We start from the raw sequence: 22167 nt of genomic DNA on the forward strand, positions 1-22167 counted from the left end.
ATGGAAACAGCCATGACAGTTGAGTTGTTTATGATCCATCTGACAAAGCTGTACACAAGGATAGCTGAGTGTAGAGACGGCACAAAAACTGGACTAGGACATTTCCATTCACAGTTAAGAAATTTAGTAGAAAGTTCCCGTGCATTTCAGGTGACTTTTTTTTTTACTTACAAACCAGAATCTTAATGATTAATACAGAGAAGATTCAAAGTTAAGCAACATTATGTCTAAACTTTCCATTAGAGCTGCAATGATTAATCAGTTAATCGATTTGTTGTCAAATAATACATTAACTGGCATGTATTTTGCTAATTTATTAACCAGTTTGAGCAAAAACAGTCAAAAACTCTACCTTCTTAAACTGCCATATTTTCTGCTTTCTTTCCTTCTCTATAAATGCACCAAACAAGAGGAAAACATCATCGTCAGCTTTGGGAAACACTAATCACTATTTTCCATCATTTTAAAGACCAAACAACTAATCGATTAGTCGAAGAAATAATCAGGAATGAAAATGATCAGTTGCAGCCCCGCTTCCCATTGAAAATGATCATTAAATGACCTTTAAACACAAATTAAAACAAATGAGAGGTGAAAACTAAACAAGAAAAATATTAAAATCAACCTAGGGCAAATGAAACAGCAGCTAAGGAACATTTTCATGGATATTTAACGGATAAAAATGCACAGAATTGTCTTGACGGTATAAATAGGTTAATTTTGCTCTATACACCCAGTCACCCTGGAAATGAAATATTCATTCAGAATTGCAGAAGTAGTTAAATATTTACAGCTGCAGCATCTACACTATTGTGCACTTGCACACTTTAATGACTATCCTGTGTAAATGCTTCCCTCCTTCATTTCTAAGAAAAAGCCTCTGGGCAAAGCTGTACACTTATAAGATTTATCAAATAAAACACATCAAGTACAGTAGAAAATATGCACACTTGCCTCTGTTAAGACGTCCATGGTCACAGGATTTTTATTTCATAAAAACCTCAAAAGTTCTCATTCAAGTTCAATAACACAGCACAGTAGTCTTACATTTCATTAAGTTAGTAGTGGTGAGGCATGGGGATGTCGTTTCACCATGAAAATGTCTTTACATACAAAAAAAACATAGCAAAGAGTTAAAATACAACCAAACACAACCAAACAGTACATAGCCAATGGAAATATTTCGGAGGACAGCAGTTGTGGTCTGATCAGCTGTTGGACAGGCCATCTCTGGTAACAGACGGCGTTTCACATGGAAGTGAAGGTGGAGTGGAGGCTGCTAGGAACACAACCTGCTGATGCTGCAGAACTGCACAACCCCCCCCCCCCCCCCAAAAAAAAAAACCCCAAAACAAAACAGCTCTTTAACCTGTGAACACAAGTGTCCTGTTCCACAGAGGCAGTTTGTTCTGCAGCTCCTCATCATATTCTCCAACTATCCACACACTGTTAGTCTCGCCTCATTCTCACTTTCCTCCTCTTCTCCTCTCAGACGTCACATCAGAGTCTGTACAAACTGTCCTGTCCTCCCACCAACTAAATAAAATAAAATAAAAATTAAAAAATACCCCAAACTCTACTGTGGACATGCCTCGTCTGTTCAGTTCTTGGGGTAAATCTTCTCGTAGAAGAAGTTTTGCGCCAGTAGGTACAGTTCGCCGTCCTTTTCTCGGACGGCGTGCGCTCTGACAAACTGGAACTGCTCCAGCGCAAACTCGTAGAACTCATTCTCCATCTTCCAGATGGCCGACTGCTGCAGCTTGGCGATGGACTCCTTAGTGGGCGGCTTCTTCTCACTGGTCTTCCTCAGGTGGGATTTCTTCCCTGTGATAAGAGGGAATGGAGATGTAAGTAACCTTGTTCAGGACAAAAACAAAAAAATTATACTCTTGTTCTCCTTTAATTACGTGTTTACTTGGCCAAGCGTGTGGTAAATCACAGTATATTGTAGGGTAGAAGGTAAACACAAATAAATACAGCAGAAAACCCTCCACAATTTCAATGGAAATTTGTATAATTGCAGCTGTATCTTAAATTGATGAGTGACAAAAAATAAGTGACAATATCAGCTATTACAGCCTAAACTGGTCACAACTACACTGCACTTCGTGGGGTTTTCTTTGTGTTACATCTGTATTTATTATATATTTTACCCACATATTTGACTATTTGGATATTTGCTGAGTGGCAAGAGATCCAATTTTAAATGTTATGATGTGAATATTCAATTTTAATTTATACAGTGATGAGCAATACTCTTAGCAAAAATGGCAAAAAAAAAAAAATGTATTACTCTCAAATTGGATTTTAATGTGAACAACCTATCACACCCTGTTAAGATTGGAGGATTGCTTTCATGTCACAACTCTAAACATAAAGACAACTATCATTCAATATGATGAACCGAACTAGACACACAATAAAACACAGTAACACAGTAAAATTGTCGAACACATGCTCCTCAATATAAGAGACACAATACAATAGACAGTAGAGGGTCTGACATACGACATCCTCTCACAACAGCAGTATTAATATTGACTAATGTGAGGTTGAAAATATAAATTCGTACATATCGACTAAACTCACAGCCATGTTCTGAGCAGAACAGACATGGACAATTAGAAAAAATAACTGTAATAAGGACTAAGTTATGGTGATGAAATCATCTTCTGAGCAGGAAGCTGCAGCTAATACTGGGTTAATATTGTATTGATATCCTTCTATCTGCTTTGAATATCTATTGTAGCCACTCAGGCCACTTATTTAGCTGCTGTAATTACACAATACAACCATCATTTACTATATACTCAGTGGGTAAATACTTAGTAATTAAGGAACTGTGACGAGAACTTACTTATTTCTGCATTAAATGTATCTTTAACCCTTTCATGCATGAATTATGAGAACCTTTGTAAAGATTTTTTGTCTAGAGTGTTTCTATTCCTCCTTAGGCATGAAAAAAACAATGTGATGTATTTTTTTTTATTGTCCAACTAAAGCAAAAATGAATTTAAAAGTAAAAATGTGGGTCATTTAGCAACACTAATCTGTCAAACTGTCTCTAAAGTGTCCCGTCAGAGAGATTTCCAATACTGTGTTTTGACCCAATAGCAGAAAGTGATATGAAAAGAATGAAATTAAAACATTTTTAATGCTGCTAATCTGATGTTTTCTCACATTATAACATATTCTAATACTAGTTATTACTCACTTCATGGAGGTAATATGCAAAAAAAAACCTATTTGTTTAAAAAAAACAACAACAAAAAAACAAACAAAAAAACCTGTTAATTACAGTCTAACAATTAATTGATTTACACTAAGACATGTTACTGCAGATCAGGTTTATCAAAAACAGTAAAGTTACAGTAATGGTACAAAATGCAGTGTATGGGATGATGCATAAGTGTCCACTGTGTTGGCTGATATGGAACTAAAACAACAAAATCCATGAATATACAAGAGAACAGCTGTGGAACAGCTGTCCACTGTAGTGACCAGAATGCATGAAAGGGTTAATAAGTTATTTTTCCTGATAATTTATTAATTTTGCTGATTCAGACTGAAATTCTTGTTGTAGAAGCAACAACATTATGCTTAACTGCAAAACAAAACAAAAAAAACATTCAATCATATCTTACCTTTATGTTTCTACTTAATTATAGTGCCTTTTAATATTAAAGTTTTGTCCATTTTTAGGTTACATTATTGATATATGTGATTTTATTATTCCCGTTTACAGTAATTACAGTCACATTTCAACATTTTTTATTCTCCTTCTGACCCATTTGGTATTTACTGTCATGAATTTTAAGATATGTTACTGTTTTATGTCTTATTTCCTTTTATATGCGATAACTCTTCTTACAATACTGCTTACATTTCTAGTCTTTGCACTACCTTCTTCAATACCAAATGCTGAAACTGCATTTTGTGGAGCACTTCTGCTGTGCGTCGGTAAAATTAAATCTAATGTACTCTGTAAACCCTGACGTCCATGATTTGTTTAGTTCTATTCTGTCTTAAATTTCCCAAGATTAAAGGCAAGTTCTTCCCTTAAAGTGCTTTCTGAGATAACTAATCGCATTGCCTGAATTGCCTAAAACCTGACAAACACATAATAGGGTCTTCAAATTCATTACATAAATACCAGTTTAACGTCAGTGCCTTAATTTGCTGCTAAACGTAACGATCATCCTTGAGTCCCAGCGCGTATATATTACTGTCACATTTAATTCCTTCACGCTCCCTATTATTCATTCTGGCGGCACTCATTGTAAGTCATCTGTAACTACATCAGTGAGAGGCATGAGTGCATATTGATCAAAATTCATTTCTCAGGGGAGCAATACAAACTGCAACCACAGCGAACACATACATTTCAGTTCTGTAGTGTGATTGAGCTGTTTAGATGCTTTTTCCTTAATTAGGAATCAACCAGTCAGAAATATTTGGGGAAAAAGCACATGGAAACAGAAAGCAGTGATTTCTAAATTTACTGTGACTCGGTTTAATTGCACAGTAAGAGAAGGTATTTCATGCTTGGTGAGGTCGACTACATTTTATTTGTGAATGTACATCTGTTACTGTCATTCAAATCTGGGACACACTCCCCAAAAAAAAGTTCAGGTGGGAGCATTTTAACTCCAATCATGAAGTAACATCTGTGAATAATGATTTATGACAGTGACTTGAAACAGCTGATATCAGCAGGTGATATTTATCCTACAGTTGCAGAAAAAATTATTAGACCAGCCTTGTTTTCTTCAATTTCATGTTCGTTTTAAGATAAGATAAGATAAGATATTCCTTTATTGATCCCACAATGGGGAAATTCACAGTGTTATCAGCAGCATAAAACATACACATAAACATACACATACACATAAAACAAACAGTCATATAAATTTGAATTAAAAAAGTGTTTAAAAAGGATAGTGCAAATATGGTTTGATATGATGTAGTGCAATGGTTATAAATATAAAAAAAAATATATATATATAAATACGGATTTGAATATATACAGCATAGATGGAATGGAGGGAGGGTTGTTATTACACCACATATGTGGTGATCTACTGGGAGCAGGACTGATTATGGAGTCTGACAGCAGAGGGAAGGAAGGACCTGCGATATTTCTTCTTCGTACAGCGTGGGTGAAGAAGCCGGTCACTGATGATATTTTAATGCCTCGTACAACTAAAGGTACATTTGTTTGGAAAAATATAATGATAACAACAAAAATAGCTCATAAGAGTTAAATTTCAGAGCTGATATCTGTCCATTTTTCATGTTTTCTCGATAATAACCAAAATCACCTCAGTTTTTACATCAATATCTATGGCACTGTACTGACAAAAACAGTGCTTTTAGGCATTCCATATTTTCTTTTCTGTCTGTTTTAGTCACATGATACACACAGAAGTTAGTACTTGATTGCATAACCATTGTTTCTGATGACTTTTGATGGTCTAATAATTTTTACTATAGTTTGGTAAAGGTGGAGGTGGAGTCCTTCAAGTGTAAAGATGGGCTGATATTAGCCATAAATGTAAAAGAAAATCATTAAAAGGTTAACAAACAGAGACACAGAGAGAAGGAGGATATAATCTAAGAAATATATCCTAAGATTATGTAGAAAAAAACTGAATTTACAAATGCATTGTGTCAGAACAACTGTAAAAACGTTGTGTGTTTCAGTCACAGGGGTTCAATTACACTGGTCTACATTTTTTTTTAGAAGTGATTTGCTTCAGACATTAAATGTGCTAAATGTTACGTATTTTAATAAGATTAATTGGAAAATAAATGACAAAAGTGCCGGTTTGCTGATGTTTTCAAGGTATATGATTAAGTGTTATTACACATATATATTGGTTTATGTACATTTATATAATAGTTTTATGAATCTTCCACTAAATAGAACCTGTAAAGTGAATGTATTCTAATGTGCAGACAGTGTTTTGAAGTAGATCTTGTAGCTCTGAGACAAATATTCCTTTGGAGTCAAACCCATTCTCTCGTTAATTCTTGAATTTCAAATTTTGACCCAAGGCTGTATCTTGGAAAGTTTAGCCAACCAGCATTTTTGACTTGATTTTTCTTTATCAGTGACTCTCATGTGGTAAAATTTCATTACTTTTATTCTGGAAGCATTTTCCTTGTAGACCAGTGTTATGGAATAGTCTAACAGATGAATTAAAGCAAAGTAAAAACATAAGTCAGTTTAAAAGAATATATAAAATGCATTATTTTAAAAGGAAATATAGGGATGAGGAACAGCAGTTTAACCCAGGATGGGTATTTAGAAAAGGATACAGCTGGATTGTTTTGTGCTGTTCTGTTTTCTATGGTATATTAAAATCTGAACTCTTCTCCAGTAACTTAGTGCTGGCCTGTTCTATTTTTATGAACTGTATATATTAGTTATGTAAATTTGGGGTAGGAGAATATAAGCTCGGCTTCTTCCTACTCCATTTCGGATACAAACCATTGTTGAGGAGCCACAATGAGGTAGATGTTTATTGTGTTCTTTTTTTTGGTTGGCCTTTTTGTGTAATTCTGTGGTGCAATGTTATTTATCCCAGTGCGCAATGTTTGTTTTCTAACTTTTGGTTCTTTGGTTCTCTCACCGCTGCTTGTTATTATTGTTATTATTATTTTTTTACCTACATACTTACATTATTTGTATATCATTGTTATGACTATTATTACTATTATCACTTTATTATAACTTTTATTCTGTGATTATTAAACTATATACAGGGTGGGGAAGCAAAATTTACAATGAACATTTAGTTGTTTTTTCTCAGCAGGCACTACGTCAATTGTTTTGAAACCAAACATATATTGATGTCATAATCATACCTAACACTATTATCCATACCTTTTCAGAAACTTTTGCCCATATGAGTAATCAGGAAATCAAACGTCAAAGAGTGTGTGATTTGCTGAATGCACTCGTCACACCAAAGGAGATTTCAAAAATAGTTGGAGTGTCCATAAAGACTGTTTATAATGGAAAGAAGAGAATGACTATGAGCAAAACTATTACGAGAAAGTCTGGAAGATACTATTAAAGAAGAATGGGAGAAGTTGTCACCTGAATATTTGAGGAACACTTGCGCAAGTTTCAGGAAGCGTGTGAAGGCAGTTATTGAGAAAGAAGGACGACACAGAATAAAAACATTTTCTATTATGTCAATTTTCTTGTGGCAAATAAATTCTCATGACTTTCAATAAACTAATTGGTCATACACTGTCTTTCAATCCCTGCCTCAAAATATTGTAAATTTTGCTTCCCCACCCTGTACACACACACACACACACACACACACACACACACACACACACACACACACACACACACACACACACACACATTGTGCGTACTATAATATTGTAATAATAACATAATAACCATTTATTATGATTATTATTACTACTACTTTGCCACTTGTTTCCATTAGTACTTTCCAATGTGCAATTGCAATTTTTAACTACTGTTCTTTTTTAATAGTTATTGTATTGCCTTTTTCTTGTGGTATTTCTTGTGTGTACATTCGGTGTTGTGCTGCTTTCAGAAACCTCAATTTCCTGAGGGCTCTGCCTAAAGGATCAATTAAGTTCTGTCAAATCGAATCGAATCAAATTGCCTTCAATCTTCTGGAATGTTCTGTTAAAATCTGTGGTTTCTCTTTGCCTTTCGTTCACCTTTGTATTTTGTTCCAACTTGTGTTCAAAATAAAGTTAATCATAATTGTAAAAAAAAGTCCCAAAAACAATGCTACCCAAAAAAAAAAAGAGGTGGGGTGAGATTTGGACATTTCACCTTTTACTGTGCAGGACAGAATTAAAAGAGTCAAGGAATCTGGAGGAATATCTGTGAATGACGGCAGAATCAGAGCAAAGATGACAAAATGTAAGGATTTCTGTCATGGATAATGAACAGTGGTTCTATGGAACATACTGTAAGTACGGAGGTTCACAGACAACCTGGCACAAAATTCTGATATTGTCAAAAAATTGTCCTCATTCTTCAACTCCTCACTGACTTTGGAGGCTTTAAAATGTGAACATAAATACCAGTTTCGTAGCCACGTGAACATTACCTGAACTTATAACACTATGGGTCGATAACGTGCACTGATGGCGTTTTGTTCTTATACATTTACCTTCATTGTCGCCTGGGATTCGCTGATATTACTGTTGCACATTCTGCATACACATCATATGCAGCTTTACTATATCCATATTACTCAGTGTGGCTGCTGAACGTATTCGACTGCAGAAACCTCCTCGTCTGTAGAAGATTTAAAGGCCTCCGACTCAGAACTGTCTTTTATCCATAAGTAATAGAATGGTATGGGCTCAGGATTAATGGGATACACCTTCACCAACTTCAAAAGACTTACATCCACAAATGCCAGGTGGGTTTTTTACACAGCAAAAAATGAAAATCTTATATTGTGTCAAGAAGTGTCATTGGATCTCTCTGGTTTCAGACACATCTGTGATGGGTGCAGTACTTCTGGTGAGAGTAGAAGTGCTGATTCAACTCTATATCTGCAGTAAGAGTGAAAATGTACAGATTCTGAAATGTACTCAAAGTATAACAAGCAAAAAGAATTATTCTGACTTTTTCTGTGCAAAACTAACTGAACCTCAAGTCATATTAATATAATGCAAAGACTATTAACTAAACATTTGAATATTCCTGTCATTTACATTATTTTCATCTTGTTCCGTTTGTTGTGTGTGATAAGCACTAAAGCCTACAGCAAAGGATTATTTTTCCTGTTTTTTCATGTTTCATCCATTTTAGCTGAAACCAGCCTTGATGATGGAAAGGTGCACAGTGATGCAAAACAAAAATAATCTATAATTCTTCTCAAGTGCATTACATCTAATCAATGGGCCTGTTTTGACGATGTAAGGAGTAGAAAGTCCAGATTTTTGTAGAGCGTAAAAGAAAAAGAAATACCTGAAAACTCTATACTTAAGTACACTAAGTATTTTGTTTGTTCCACCTCCAAGGTCCATCAAAGACGCATCTGAGCCCAGAAAAGGAACAGATGTGTTTTTACAAATCAAATGCAAGTGACCAGTCAAAACATTAACTCTCAAAGACCAAAACATCCACTAGAAACCAAAAGCATCCACTGATCTAAAATGTTTAACAACTTCTGAACCACTAATCCTATCAATACAGGTAAATAACTGAGGTAAAATGCAGTTTGCAGCTTTTCATGGTCATCAGATATGACCCATTTGGAGGTTCAGAGGCTCCGTAGTGGACGTGGAAACACCGTCATCTGGTACAACATAGATTCACCAGTAAAACGCATAGAGTTTGACAAATGACTTAATGTTTTTACATTAATGATATCGTTGAAAAAGTCACTTTTTCTTCAGTTTTCTGTGTTTTGTTATAATAATCATCAACTTTACTCTGGATTTTTATGAACATTTACATGGTCACTAAATTAAATATAAGGAAATATTTATTTTCACAAAAAAATGCAAAACACAGAATAATATGATAATTTGTAAAATGGTTGATGAAAGGTTAAATGGAGAGAGCAGTGCATTTAGGAACCATCACAAAAGTAGCACTAGGTTTTTTTGTTTTTGTTCAAAACCAAATAACTTTTGGCAGTCTATATTTAAATTTCTTTCTGATGAATTGAATCCGAGGCAGCAATTGCAGTATTTGGCATTACATCACATTCTTGTCATTTTTTAATCAAAAATATAAAAATTTGATTGCCATTACCACTCTTCTAGCTCATAAACTAATACAGTGTTTCTCAACCGTGGGGTTGCCTGGAATTCAAATGGGGTTGCCTGAAATTTCTAGTAATTGATAAAAATAAAAATATAAACATACTAATGAAAAATATATTTTAAGCTGAGAGAGACAATCCCAATACATAAAAGACATGACAAACTCTGAAGCTGAAACTGAAGCACTGTGGTACTGTTTATCTTTCAAATGTTCATTGTGGTCAGTTTCAGATGCTGCAGCTCTTTCATAATTCATAGTTTGAGTTATTGTTTGTTCAGTATTAATTTACAGCCTTGTAAATCCAAGCTGGACTGACTGTACATATCCTGACCAAGGAAAATAAAATTCTCACTTTGTGCAGTAATCTACACCTGACTTTTCTATTTCAGTCCATAATAATATACATTATATTGACTAAATGTTGTCTAAAATTAATGTTTATTTGCAACATAGAATAGCAAACTATTACATGATCAAAAACAAATTAATTTCAGCAAAAAAAAAAAAAGTCTCTGTTTTGAATGTCTGGGGTCGCCAGAAATTTGTGATGTTAAAATGGGGTCACGAGCCAAAAAAGTTTGGGAACCACTGCACTAATACGTCTTAAATGAAAAGATAAACAGCCTCCAACATTCAAATTTTGGTTTGTGAATCTTTTACATTAGATTGGATAATTAGATATTCTATTAGAGGATGTGCCACTAAGTTTTTCAGTACCTGGCAACCTGATCTGAATCACATAAAAGAGGTAGATCCCTCACTTAATCCAGAGTAGTCTTATTAACACTAGTCTGTGACTAATATCTGAGTGTCTTATTTTTTTTTTTAAATTTATTTATCTATTACTATTATTATTTTTTATTAATTATCTTTTTTATGGTGCAGCAGGGTGGGAGTTTTCATGGGGTTTGGATATAAAAAAAAGTATTGTATTAGAGGACCAATCATCCTTATTTGTATTGTTAGTGGAGTCACGGAAGCATCGATGTGAGATTAAATTGTAATTTTCAGATGAATGGATGAGAATGGTGCAATGCTATGTGAATAAATATGTGAACCATAAAAATACCAATAAAAAGAGAACTGAAAAAAAAAAAAAAAGTTTTGTATTGTATTATACTTTTGTGGATGATGTGTAATAAAAACACTTTGAACCAAAAAAAAAAAAAAGTAGCACTGGGTCTTTGTGGGTTAAATATCCTGTCTTTACACTGTCTGCTTTCCTGTGCATCTTCCAAAATCACCCAAAGTTTTTTTTTTTTTTTTTGGTAAATTGGGGTGAAGGTTTGGAGCTTCTTAGCAGATATTATACCTGTTTTGTACAGCTCAGTGGCTCCTTTGAAAAATCGTGGCAGCGCAGCCTCCAGCATCATCACAAAGTCTTCCAGCTCCTCTGTCACTCCGACCAGCATGTACTCGTTCACCAGGTTGTATTTAGCCTGCTCCAGCGCCCACTGGCTGCCCACGTTCCTGCACAAAGAGATCATGTTAGTCTTGGGTATTTTTTTCTCATTGTTCTGCTTCAGCGGTCACTGTTCGGCTGCGTCTGCTGGAAACGCGAAGAACGGCATTAGACTTAAGAAAGTGAGACGAACTGAAGAGACAGGAAAAATGATTGAGTGAGAGGAGACAGGATGCGAGTCCACAGTGAGACGAGGAGGTGTTAAAATGGTGAGGAAACAGTAAGGGAGGAAGCTCAAACATATTAAGTAACTTTCTGGCAAAGCCTTCTTAAACACAGCGCCACAGAACTGGCAGCAACCTGAGCTTTTTGTCTGGTGTGTTTATTAAATGTTTCCACATTAAACCACCACTTTTTCACTGTGCGAACTTTGCTGAAGCAGAAGAAATGTCTGCTCGTAAGCTGCCATTTTCAGGAGGTTGAGGTGAAAAGATGGAGGAGTCAGTGAAGGAGAGAGAGGAGATCCCATACAGAGCAGAGGGAGACTGATTGAGATCAACATGAGGAGAAAACAGATAAAGTCTGACAGAGATACCAAAAGAAGAAGATATGACTGAAAAGCACTGAGGTGTAAAGTGAAGCACAAAACAAAACTGACAAAGTCCCTCCTGAACACCCCACACCACCTGGAATTAACTTCATCTGGACTTTAACAAATCCTTTCAAACTCAAGTCCTGCCCTATTTATTCCTACGGAACAAACACATTTTACGGAACGGTTATATGGTTTTAAAAAGGCTGAATGGTGTCAGAAAAGAGCTCGGTCAGTTTTATTCTAAAGCAGACAATAGTGCATTTGTTTGCATGGTTTCCAGCTGCAAATTGAAGTACATTTGGTATCAATTAGAGCATGTTTAACAGCAGTATCACGGTGTATGTTGGACACTTTTCTTCATTAACAAAAAAACGCAGGAAAAAGAACAATCCTGTGAATAGAAGAGAACAAACAAACAAACACACAGATTAAATCAGTGGTAATGACACAAAGTATTTCCTCTCCTTGTAATTTGACTTAAGAGAAATACAAACTCCTGGTTAACTGAGCTGTAAACCTGTTCTCATTTCTAGTTTTTTAGAGAAAATCCAGCTGAGGAATATGAATGACACTCTTCAGTTACACAGGTTTTTGTTAGAGTTCTGAATTCTCCCAGGGAGTCAGAATCATTAAATTACAGGGTAGTGAAGGGTGAAGGTTATTCCACAACCAAGGTCCAAAATTGGAGAATGCTATGCCACTAAGTCCTGAGGAAATCCTGGGAACAGCTGTCTAGAGCAGTGGGTCCAAAACTTTTTCAACTTACAAACCAAAAAAAATTCAATTTCATGTCTCCTCAGGACCCAAATCCACTATGGGTCAGGAACTGTGAGAAGGTTAACATTTTTTACAGACACATCCATCGTCCAAACAATGTTGAATTAAATGCATGTTTTCATCTCATGGATGTTTTTTTTTTTGTCATGTTTGTCTTTTATATCATTTTTGTCCTGTCCCTATCTGTTTCATTGATTTGTCTTGATACATCTTTTATGTTACTTTTGTCTCATGTCTTTATGATTAAGGCCTCTCCTTTCCAAATAGTTGAGATCCTTCCATTAGATAATTACTGCAGTGATTACTATGTTTCAGTTTTTTATAATTCTAACTTATGCAGTAGCTTCTCATTTCTTAAACAACCATTAGTTCACAGGTGTCAAACATGTGGCCCGGGGTCCAATCCGACCCCTGGGATGAATCTGTAAAATGCAAAAATTACATTGAAGAGATTAACAATCAATCCTTTTATTTTAGGGCCCATATAAAGCCTTACTTTAGTCTCAAGTGGGTCAGATCGGTAAAATACTACCATAAAAACCTACAAATAATGACAATTCCAAATTTTTCCTTTTTTTGTTTTTGTGTAAAAAAGTATACTTCCATGAAAATGTGTACATTTACAAACTAGCCTCGCGCAAAAAATATGAAAAACAAGAAATGTCTTAAGAGAAGTAAGTGTAATTTTACTAATATTCTGCCATTTACTAAAATATTTTGTGTATTTGCAGATCAGTTGTGATCTGTAAGTTTTAATGCACATTTACAAATGACAAGCAGAGGCAAAATATAGTTAAAATTGCACTTATTTTTCTTAATAAATTTCAGTTTTTTCATGGTTGTTCATGTTATTCACATTTTTAAAAGGACAGTTTATAGATGTAAACGTTTCCATAGTGTAATTTTACTTTTTTTCCCACTATAAAACATATTGAAATGTTTGGAGTTGGCATTATTTATATATTATATTATTATTTTACTGGTCCGGCCCACTGGAGATCATACTGGGAGGATATGGCCCCTGAACTAAAATGAGTTTGACAGCCCTGCATTAGTTTGATAGAGAGAATAATGATTGGACTATGTTTCCATAAAAATAAAAAGGTCATGTGGTTAGATGAGTCCAGGGCCGAATCCCAATTCACCCCTTGGCCCTCCCCCTTACCCCTACCCCTCCGTTTTGCTCATTTACGTGAAGGGGTAGGGTTGGCCCAATTCTCGAGGAGTCAAAGGCCCTCGAAATGGAGATTTTTCCGGACCACACTACAAACAGAGGGGTATGAGAAATCTCCCGTAATTCTGTTCAAATCATTGGCAGGATGGAGGTAAACACAGCAAAAAAGTGCAGCAGTGTGATGAAAGTAACACACAAATGTACGTATTTTCTTTGTAAACAACTTAATCGTTTAATCGACCGTTTAATGCCGTTTCAATGTGTTATAGAATGCATTTCTGCAGTTTGTGGTTGATAGCCACAAAAAAATGCCCAAAGTCCATGTCACAGAGATGGTTATAGCTGCTAACGGCACGGCGAATTCTTCAGTAAACAAAGTTGTCGCATATTTTTATAGCGGCATCGATGACTGCTGATGATGTAACGGGCCTCGAAGGGTTGTCCCATTTCGTAGGGGAAAATTTCAACCCCTACCCCTTGCAGCTCTGTTTCAAGGGGTAAGGGTAGAGGCAAGGGGTAGGGCCAAGGGGTGAATTGGGATTGGGCCCAGATTGACCCTGTTCCAGAGTGATGGATGAACCAATTACCCATCATGCCTAGTGCCTACAGTCCAAGCCTGTGGGGGCAGTGTTTTGATCTGGGGTTACTTCAGTTCAGCAATGTTATGTGTCCAAAAAATTACAGAAATAAATGTTGTGACATAAGCTTATTGCAAAGTTAACACAGCAAATGCATAACATAATCAAAGTTAAAGCTCAATATTATGATGACTTTTTTGGCCAGACTGTATTTTATTTAGGACAATTAATTCATATACCACATGTCATATTATTATTACAACAGCCAGCCAAATAAAAACAGCTCCATGACCCATTTTTGGTCTTTGGGAAAAGAAGCAGGTGTAGACGAGTGAGGAACAGCTGTCGGTAACTGACTGAAAACTACACAAATAAGGTGATAGTTTTCCCAGTATAGTTTCGGAAATAAAAATACACTGAGGCTTTTCTCTCTGATAAAGTACTGCTCAATCCTTCACTCACCCTCTGTGTGATTCATCTAAAACAAGCTTAATACATTGTATGGACAACAGTATTAGAACACATTGAATTAAAGTGTTGCAGTCACTAACAGGCAGCTGGGCTATGAAATACGAGTGGAAAATGCTGCATTATAATCTAACACAACGTAATAAATATCATTTGAATATACAGTTTTCTTTTATGTTTAACCCTTTCATGCATGAGTTATGAGAACCTTAATGGGTCAAAACACAGTAATGTCCAGTCAGAAAGCGAACTTCAATTGATGGTCATTCCAACATTTATTTCAATATAAAGTAGCTCCTTGTTTTAGATAATCCCTTATGGTCCAACTAAAGCAAAAAGGAATTTAAAAGTAAAAATGTGGGTCAAATTGTCTCTAAAATGTCCCGTCAGAGAGATTTTGAATACTGTTTTTTGACCCTAATCAAGATATTTTTCCTGAGTGTTTTTATTCCTCTTTAGACATGAAAAAAACAATGTGATTTAAAAATTTTTTTATGAACCTATTTTTCATGGAGTTGCAATAATATTCACTCAGCTGGAGATCATGCATTTAATTTTTGAAGCAAAGAAACATGTATTTACTGATACACTGTGTGAAAAGTATGAAATTAATTTTTTTAATGCTGCTAATCTGATGTTTTGTCACATTTTAACATACTCTAATATTAGTTATTATTCACTTTATGGAGATAATATGCAAAAAAAAAAATTGTTTAAGAAAAATGGTTAATTACAGTCTAATAACAATAACAAGCAATTGATTTAGTCTAAAACATGTTAGTGCAGATCAGGTTTATCAAGAACAGTGAAGTTACAATAATGGTATGAATGTCAGTGTATGGGATGATGCACTGTGTTGGCTGATATGGAACTAAAACAATAAAATCCATGAATATACAAGAGAACAGCTGTAGAATAACTGTCCACTGTAGTGACCACTATGCATGAAAGGGTTAAGGTCAATTTTGTTTACATTGTCGACTAAAAAACTTCCAAAATGCTTCTACATCTGTTTTTACTTTGTTTTACTCAATATTTCTATACCTGTAAATAAGTGATTGTCAAGTTCTCCTTCAATTCTCACCCAGAAAGAAAAATCAGCCTTCAAACCTAAAGAAATATTGCTTTGACAGGTCATGTTAACACTTTAGGGAGTATCATCCAAGCCCTAATAACAACTGCTGTAGGTGTAATGGTCCAGTGTACATACACTTTGATCCATATTTTGTATTTCTGTCTGAATGAGGTGCAGGTTGTTGAATACTCACCAACATTCAGAGTAGTGACCGCAGAAGAACGGGATTTGGAGCCAGAGTTTTTCCGGAGCGCAGTCTGAGCCGCCGGCGGATACACATTCATCAAATGTCTGAAACACAAAAAACACATTACACAGACACATTACATAAAAATCTGTATTCTTTACTCGAACAAGTAGAGGTGTTAGATTATTTGATTTTAACCTTTTTGTCTCCTTGTTTTCTGCGCCTCAGGCCGGGCCTGTAGTCGTCCCCAAAACGCAAAAAGTAATAATATGACACCAGTCTTTCAATAGGGTCACGGATCACGTTAATGTATACAGGCTTCCTCTTCACCCCAAACCTGAAAAATAACAATTATCACTGTAATACCAACCTACTGACAGTAAATACTTTGATAATAGGTTTAAAAGGTATCTTCATCTGTTTTTTTAACTAGAAATTGTGCTTATTGTAGAATTTCACATAAATGAGCAAAGGTCACCTTGTAGCGCTGCATTATGTAATAATGGTGCAATATGTAATAATGTAATGACTTTTCACCTCATTATGTTGTAATGATGCATTTTATGACAACATATAAAATTCTTGAATGCATTTTGTTATAGACTTTTTTTTGGTAATAATTTATTACACATTGTGTCTTCCAAATCTCAGTGCACCAGTAAGTTTCTTGTTAGTAATACTTAAATAGTGGAGCTTTCATCTCTAGCTTGCAAACACATTCTTCATTATAATGAATACAGTTAGATTTAATTTAGATTTGATAATGAAATATCCTACTAGTTAAAATGAATTCTAATTAAGCTGGAGTGCTTGGAATGCTTACTGTTGTTCTGCTGGTATGATGGTTTTTCCAATCAAGGCATCAGTTTTGATGGTATATTACATAATACACCAAATTATTACATTTCCTTTAAAAAAAAAAAAGTGCTACATCCGCATTTTGTAATTACTAAGTAATATGTAATAAGTTATTATAAAATGTGTTCAAGAATTTTATGCCAAAATGCAGTGTTAATGCATTAGGAGTTAGATAATTATTATATTATTACATATTGCATGGTTATTGCATAATACGGCGCTACACACCTCTAGGTCTGTTGTTTTTGCAGGATTGAAATGATCATACATATTTAGATATAACACAAAAATACAGGGAATATGTGCACAGCTTTAAAAGACACAGAAAACGAAAAGAAATGTGTTCTAAAAGATGAAGCCACTATTTAGTGTGACCTCTGACCTCATAACAAGAAACAGCACAAACAGTTAGAAACATTTGACGTGTGTGAATGAAACCTGGCATGAACCAACAGAAAATTAATGCAATAAGTCTCATGTTGTCTGGACAAAAACATGAAAGGGAGCTGTTTTTTCCCTTAGACTTTCGTTTTCACTGCTGTACATACTTCACATATATCCAGATTAAAACTTAACACAGAGAAATACATATACAGTATGTGGTCATTAGAATTTCACTAAACCAACAAACTCACTGTTGGACTAAGACTTTTGCTTTATTTTTACTTTCTGATTCTTCTATGTCTGTCAAATGAAATGCACTCTATAAATAAATCTGACTTGACATTTACTTCTCTACAACCAACCGTGAAAGTGAGAGTATTAAATGACCACAAGGTGGAGTCGACTGCTCAAAGCCACAACGGGAAGATTAAACTGATATTTACAGAACCACCGTCATGAATACATTACAAAAAAAAGTTGGTTTACTTGGTGAAGTCGAGGAAGGAGACGTGTCCGTGGTAGAAACCCGGCTTCATTTCCCTCCATTCAGTCACATTCTTTACAAATCGTACCTGAAAAATAACAAAGATAAAGCAGGAAGATTAAGAAAATAGCTCAGTCGTGACATGTATACATTTTCACCAGACGTCATAATTTATTTCAGTCTAAAATTAACATAAGATGCGAGACATTGTGCTCCACCTGAAGGTTCTGATCATTGTCGGGTTTCACAACCTGTGAAACACAGTTAAAAAGTGTAACTTCTCACTCAATGTCATCACTAGGAATAAAGCAAGATCCTCAACATGAATTAAACATATGGTCGACCTCATAAATTCTGCTTCTCCTTTTGAACCAAATCTGTCATATTTTTCATGTAATGCTCACAAAAGCTTTATCTCTTTTTCATAGACTCAATCAATTATGTGAATACACTAACAAACATAAAATAAACTTTATACTCAGACTTTATTTCATACCACAATTTGAACATATAACACAATCTATGTACTTTTTTAAATGTGATCAAACAAATAAAATTACTATTATTATAAAATAGTTTTTGGTTTATCTGAAATCACATGAGTGTATTAAAAATGTTCAGAATTGTGAAAAAAAGGTTTGACTGCAATAAGATAAAGTGCATGTAAACTTAACACTGAAAATATCCATTAAACCAAAGGACCCAGAATGCATTTGGATCTTTATCGACATATTACTTTAAAGTACTATTTAATGCGTGATCAGAATGAGTTGAATAGATCCAAAGATGTTTGTTTATCCTATTTTGTAAAGGTTCAGTGTGTGATATCTAGTGATGGAAAGATTCTTGTTGCCCACTCCAGCTTTTTGATTTAAGGGAATATTTATCCTGGTCCAAACTGGAACTTAGTGCTGCACACTAAAATGGAAAAAGAAAAAAAGGAAATCTGTTTGGACCTACTGTAGACACATGAAAATCCACTCTACCTGTAGACAGCAATCTCATTAAACACTAAGGAAAACACAATTATGCATATTACAGTTTCCCAGAAAGTTGTAATAAAATATTTCTACCTTTTCTAATCAAATGATTGTGACAATAAGATAGATAAAGTGTAACTGGGACTCTATGTAATCACCGGACCTGGTCAAAGTTGATTACTGATGTGTATAAATATGGATACAAAGGAATGTGCCAGAAAACACAATTATTTCAACCTTATGGGCAACAGTCTATTTTCTATTTCTACAAAAGATCCTGTGAAATCTTACACAATGGGTAAAAAAAAGGAAAAGTAACCTTTTTTTTTTTTAAAGATCTGGTGTTAATCATCACCACAGCCTTGCACCCTCAGGCCTAACACAGCCACTAATCTGGATTATATATATAATATTGGAAAAATGTTTTGGAATCCCCCATGCATTTGTGATATATTGCATTAAGAATCACTCTTAAGTCACTGAACTCTGACAAGTATTGTTCCAGTCTCCAAACCCACATGCTCCCTTCTGCACGTGCTCTGTTCCATCAAAGTTAAACTGGATGGTTCAGCAGATAATGAAACACATCCAGGCCATGACATGTTGAAACTGTCAACAACTTAGTTTTGCTATTTTTTGCTGTTAACAATATCCCCCCATCGCCATAAAAAAATTGTGTCTGATGCAAACACACCTTTTGAAAAAAGATTTTCATCAAATCATCATCACTCATCAAATATTTCATGATAATATTTGAGATTGTGTAAAAGTTAAATGTGTCTGAAAATATTTTCCCTGTACTGTAGACCTGGTTTAACCCATAAAGACCCGAACATCCACTATCGACCAAAATCATCTACTGGTGTAATCTGTTTAATACCTGTTGATCCACTAATCCTATCAGTTCATGTAAATAATTGTGTAAAATACAGTTATTCATCTTTTCATGGTCATCAGATATGACCCATTTGGACGTTCAGAGGCTCCATAGTGAACGTGGAAACACCGTCCTCTTCTACAATAGGGGTGTCAAACTCATTTTGGTTCAGGGGCCATATTTAGCCCAATTTGATCTCAAGCGGGCCAGACCAGTGAAATAATGACTTAATAACCTAGAAATAAAGACAAATCCAAGTTTTTCCATTTTGTTTTAGTCCAAAAAAACCCCAATTAAATTATGAAAATATTTACATTTTACAAAGAAGATGTCAATAACCTGAAAAAACAGACATTTCATTTGAAAAATTAGTGCAATTTTAACAATATTATACCTCGACTTATTATTTATACATGTACATTTACACACAATGTTACATAAACATTTGGTAACAGGCAGAATATTGTTGAAATTTTGGATTTTGGAACTAAAATTTGAACAATTTCTACAATATTCCATCTCTTATTATTAACACAACTACAGATCACAGTGGATCCATAAATGCACAAAACATTTAGTAACAGGCAGAATATTGTTCAAACTGCACATTTCGGGTTGTTCGTCTTTGTTTATATTTATGTATTTATTTGCATTTTATTGTGAAAGAATAGTTTTGTAAATGTAAATATTTTCACAGTGTAATCTTATTTTTTTCACTTCAATTTTTTCCACACAATTTTTCACAAAGAAAATTTGTAGTTGTCATTATTTATGGAATATTGTGTTATTGCTTTTACTGTAGATCACAGTGGTCTGTATGTGGAACCTGAACTAAAATGATTTGGACAACTTTGATTGTTCAGGTTAATTTCTGCACTTTCATCCCGCGGGCCGGAATGGAACCTTTGGTGGGCCAGATTTGGCTGCATGTTTGACACATGTGTTCTACAACATTGATTCACCAGTAAAACCCACAGAGTTGGATCAATGACAGTGGATGGAGACACTTGGTTTATGTTCAGTTAATGAGAGATTTTTCTAAAAAAAAAAAAAGTCAATTTTTCTTCAGTTTTCTCTGTTTCTGATATAATAACCTTGAACTTTGAATTCTGAGCTTTTATGAACATCTACATGATCAGTGAATTAAATATAAGAAAACAGTTGATTTTCACTGATAAAGCTCAAAATACAGAGGATAATATTTTAATAAATGGTGATGAAACACTTAAGAAAGGTTAAATAGAGACAAAAAATCATTTAGGACCTGCCACAACAGTAACACTAGGTCATTATGGGTTAATGCTGAATCTGTAGTCCTGTTGCTCTGACCTGGTCCTGTATGGACATGACCGGGTTGTTCTTGGTGGTGTTGATGTGCAGGACGTGGTAGTGGTTCTTCCCACACAGGTCGTAGGCGATGTTGGTGAAGGAGGTGCTGGCCGTTTTTGGCACGCGGTTGTAAATGATGACCATGTCATCTTCGCTCTCTGACTGCGACCACGCAGACGAGTCCCGTTCCCGAAGTCCGTCCTGCGTGTGCCGCTGCTCGATCTCCCGTACTTCGTGTCTGGCGATGGCTCGTTCTGGAAGGACGACAGGAAGAAGACACAGGTGAGTAAAGGTGAGGGGTGAGGGGAGATTTAAGTGAGCTTCTGGTTCGCTTCACTTTCCCAAAAATATGCTGCACAATATTTCTAGACTCTTGGAGACACAACCGCAGAGGTCAGCTTCAAATGCAGATGTTCTTCTTTATTGTTTCTGCAGCTGGATATGATCTATTCAAGCTCTGAATCCATGCTTCTCTGGCCTTTGGAGAAACATTTAATATCTAACACAGCTGTGCTCAAATAACACTGAGCTGATGTACATTTGAATGAGGACTTATGCTGCTGTTAACAAGGATTACTGCGTGAAATTCATCCCGCTCTTGTCAGAGGTAACCTTGCTGCATCACAGGCTAAACTGTAACTTCATTAAAAATGGATTTCCTTTTCATTTCAGAGAGCTGAAACTCTTCCTGCTTCACACCAAGGATCAAGAATAATGTCAAACAGGAATATTAGTTAATCATTTTGTGAGCAGCCTATTTCACGCTGCGGTACCACATCTCCTGTTCGCTAATCAAATTCAACTTTAATATCAGTCCCCTACCTTTACTTTCACTCTCCTTATTTAACACCAAAGTGAAGTGGCTGCAGGGTTTTATTTCAGATCTATTGTACAGTCCTATAGCCATCCTTTTGCCTTTACTGGATGCAGTAAAGAACGAGCTGGCAGGAAATAAAAGACAGGACGATGTTCAACAAATGTCCCCGGCTGCACTTAAACTATAGACTTTGCAATTAAACTAAAACTTTAAACAGAATGCCCTTCCCAAGTACATCTTAATGCACTCCAGTCTATTTAAGACATTTAGAGAAATACTATTTATGGAAAGAAACTGATATAAGTTAGGAACACTGCCTGGTCAGAGTTTGACTGTAAATAGTTTTATGTAAATGAGAAAAATGCTGAACTCAACCACTTGGTTCACATTGG

The 22167-nt window shown here is 35.2% G+C and overlaps 1 protein-coding gene across 2 annotated transcripts in view; it reads right to left on the reverse strand.

Annotated features, from left to right (window-relative positions):
• Positions 1–1360: 1360 nt before the first annotated feature.
• The window catches only part of hs2st1a (heparan sulfate 2-O-sulfotransferase 1a), an 88463-nt gene continuing 67656 nt past the window's right edge, over positions 1361–22167 (reverse strand). The window contains exons 2-7 of one of the 2 annotated variants that reach the window (XM_030160262.1): positions 20959–21212; positions 17775–17860; positions 16245–16383; positions 16053–16150; positions 11103–11260; positions 1361–1824 (exon numbers count right to left, since the gene is read on the reverse strand). In XM_030160262.1, the coding sequence (XP_030016122.1) occupies positions 1601–1824; positions 11103–11260; positions 16053–16150; positions 16245–16383; positions 17775–17860; positions 20959–21212 (959 nt within the window). In that variant the 3' untranslated portion in view covers positions 1361–1600. The remainder of the gene's footprint in view (positions 1825–11102; positions 11261–16052; positions 16151–16244; positions 16384–17774; positions 17861–20958; positions 21213–22167) is intronic. The other variant, XM_030160261.1, reaches the window with a different exon arrangement.

The sequence above is a fragment of the Sphaeramia orbicularis genome, chromosome 17 (genome assembly GCF_902148855.1).
Source record: "Sphaeramia orbicularis chromosome 17, fSphaOr1.1, whole genome shotgun sequence".
Taxonomy (NCBI): domain Eukaryota; kingdom Metazoa; phylum Chordata; class Actinopteri; order Kurtiformes; family Apogonidae; genus Sphaeramia; species Sphaeramia orbicularis.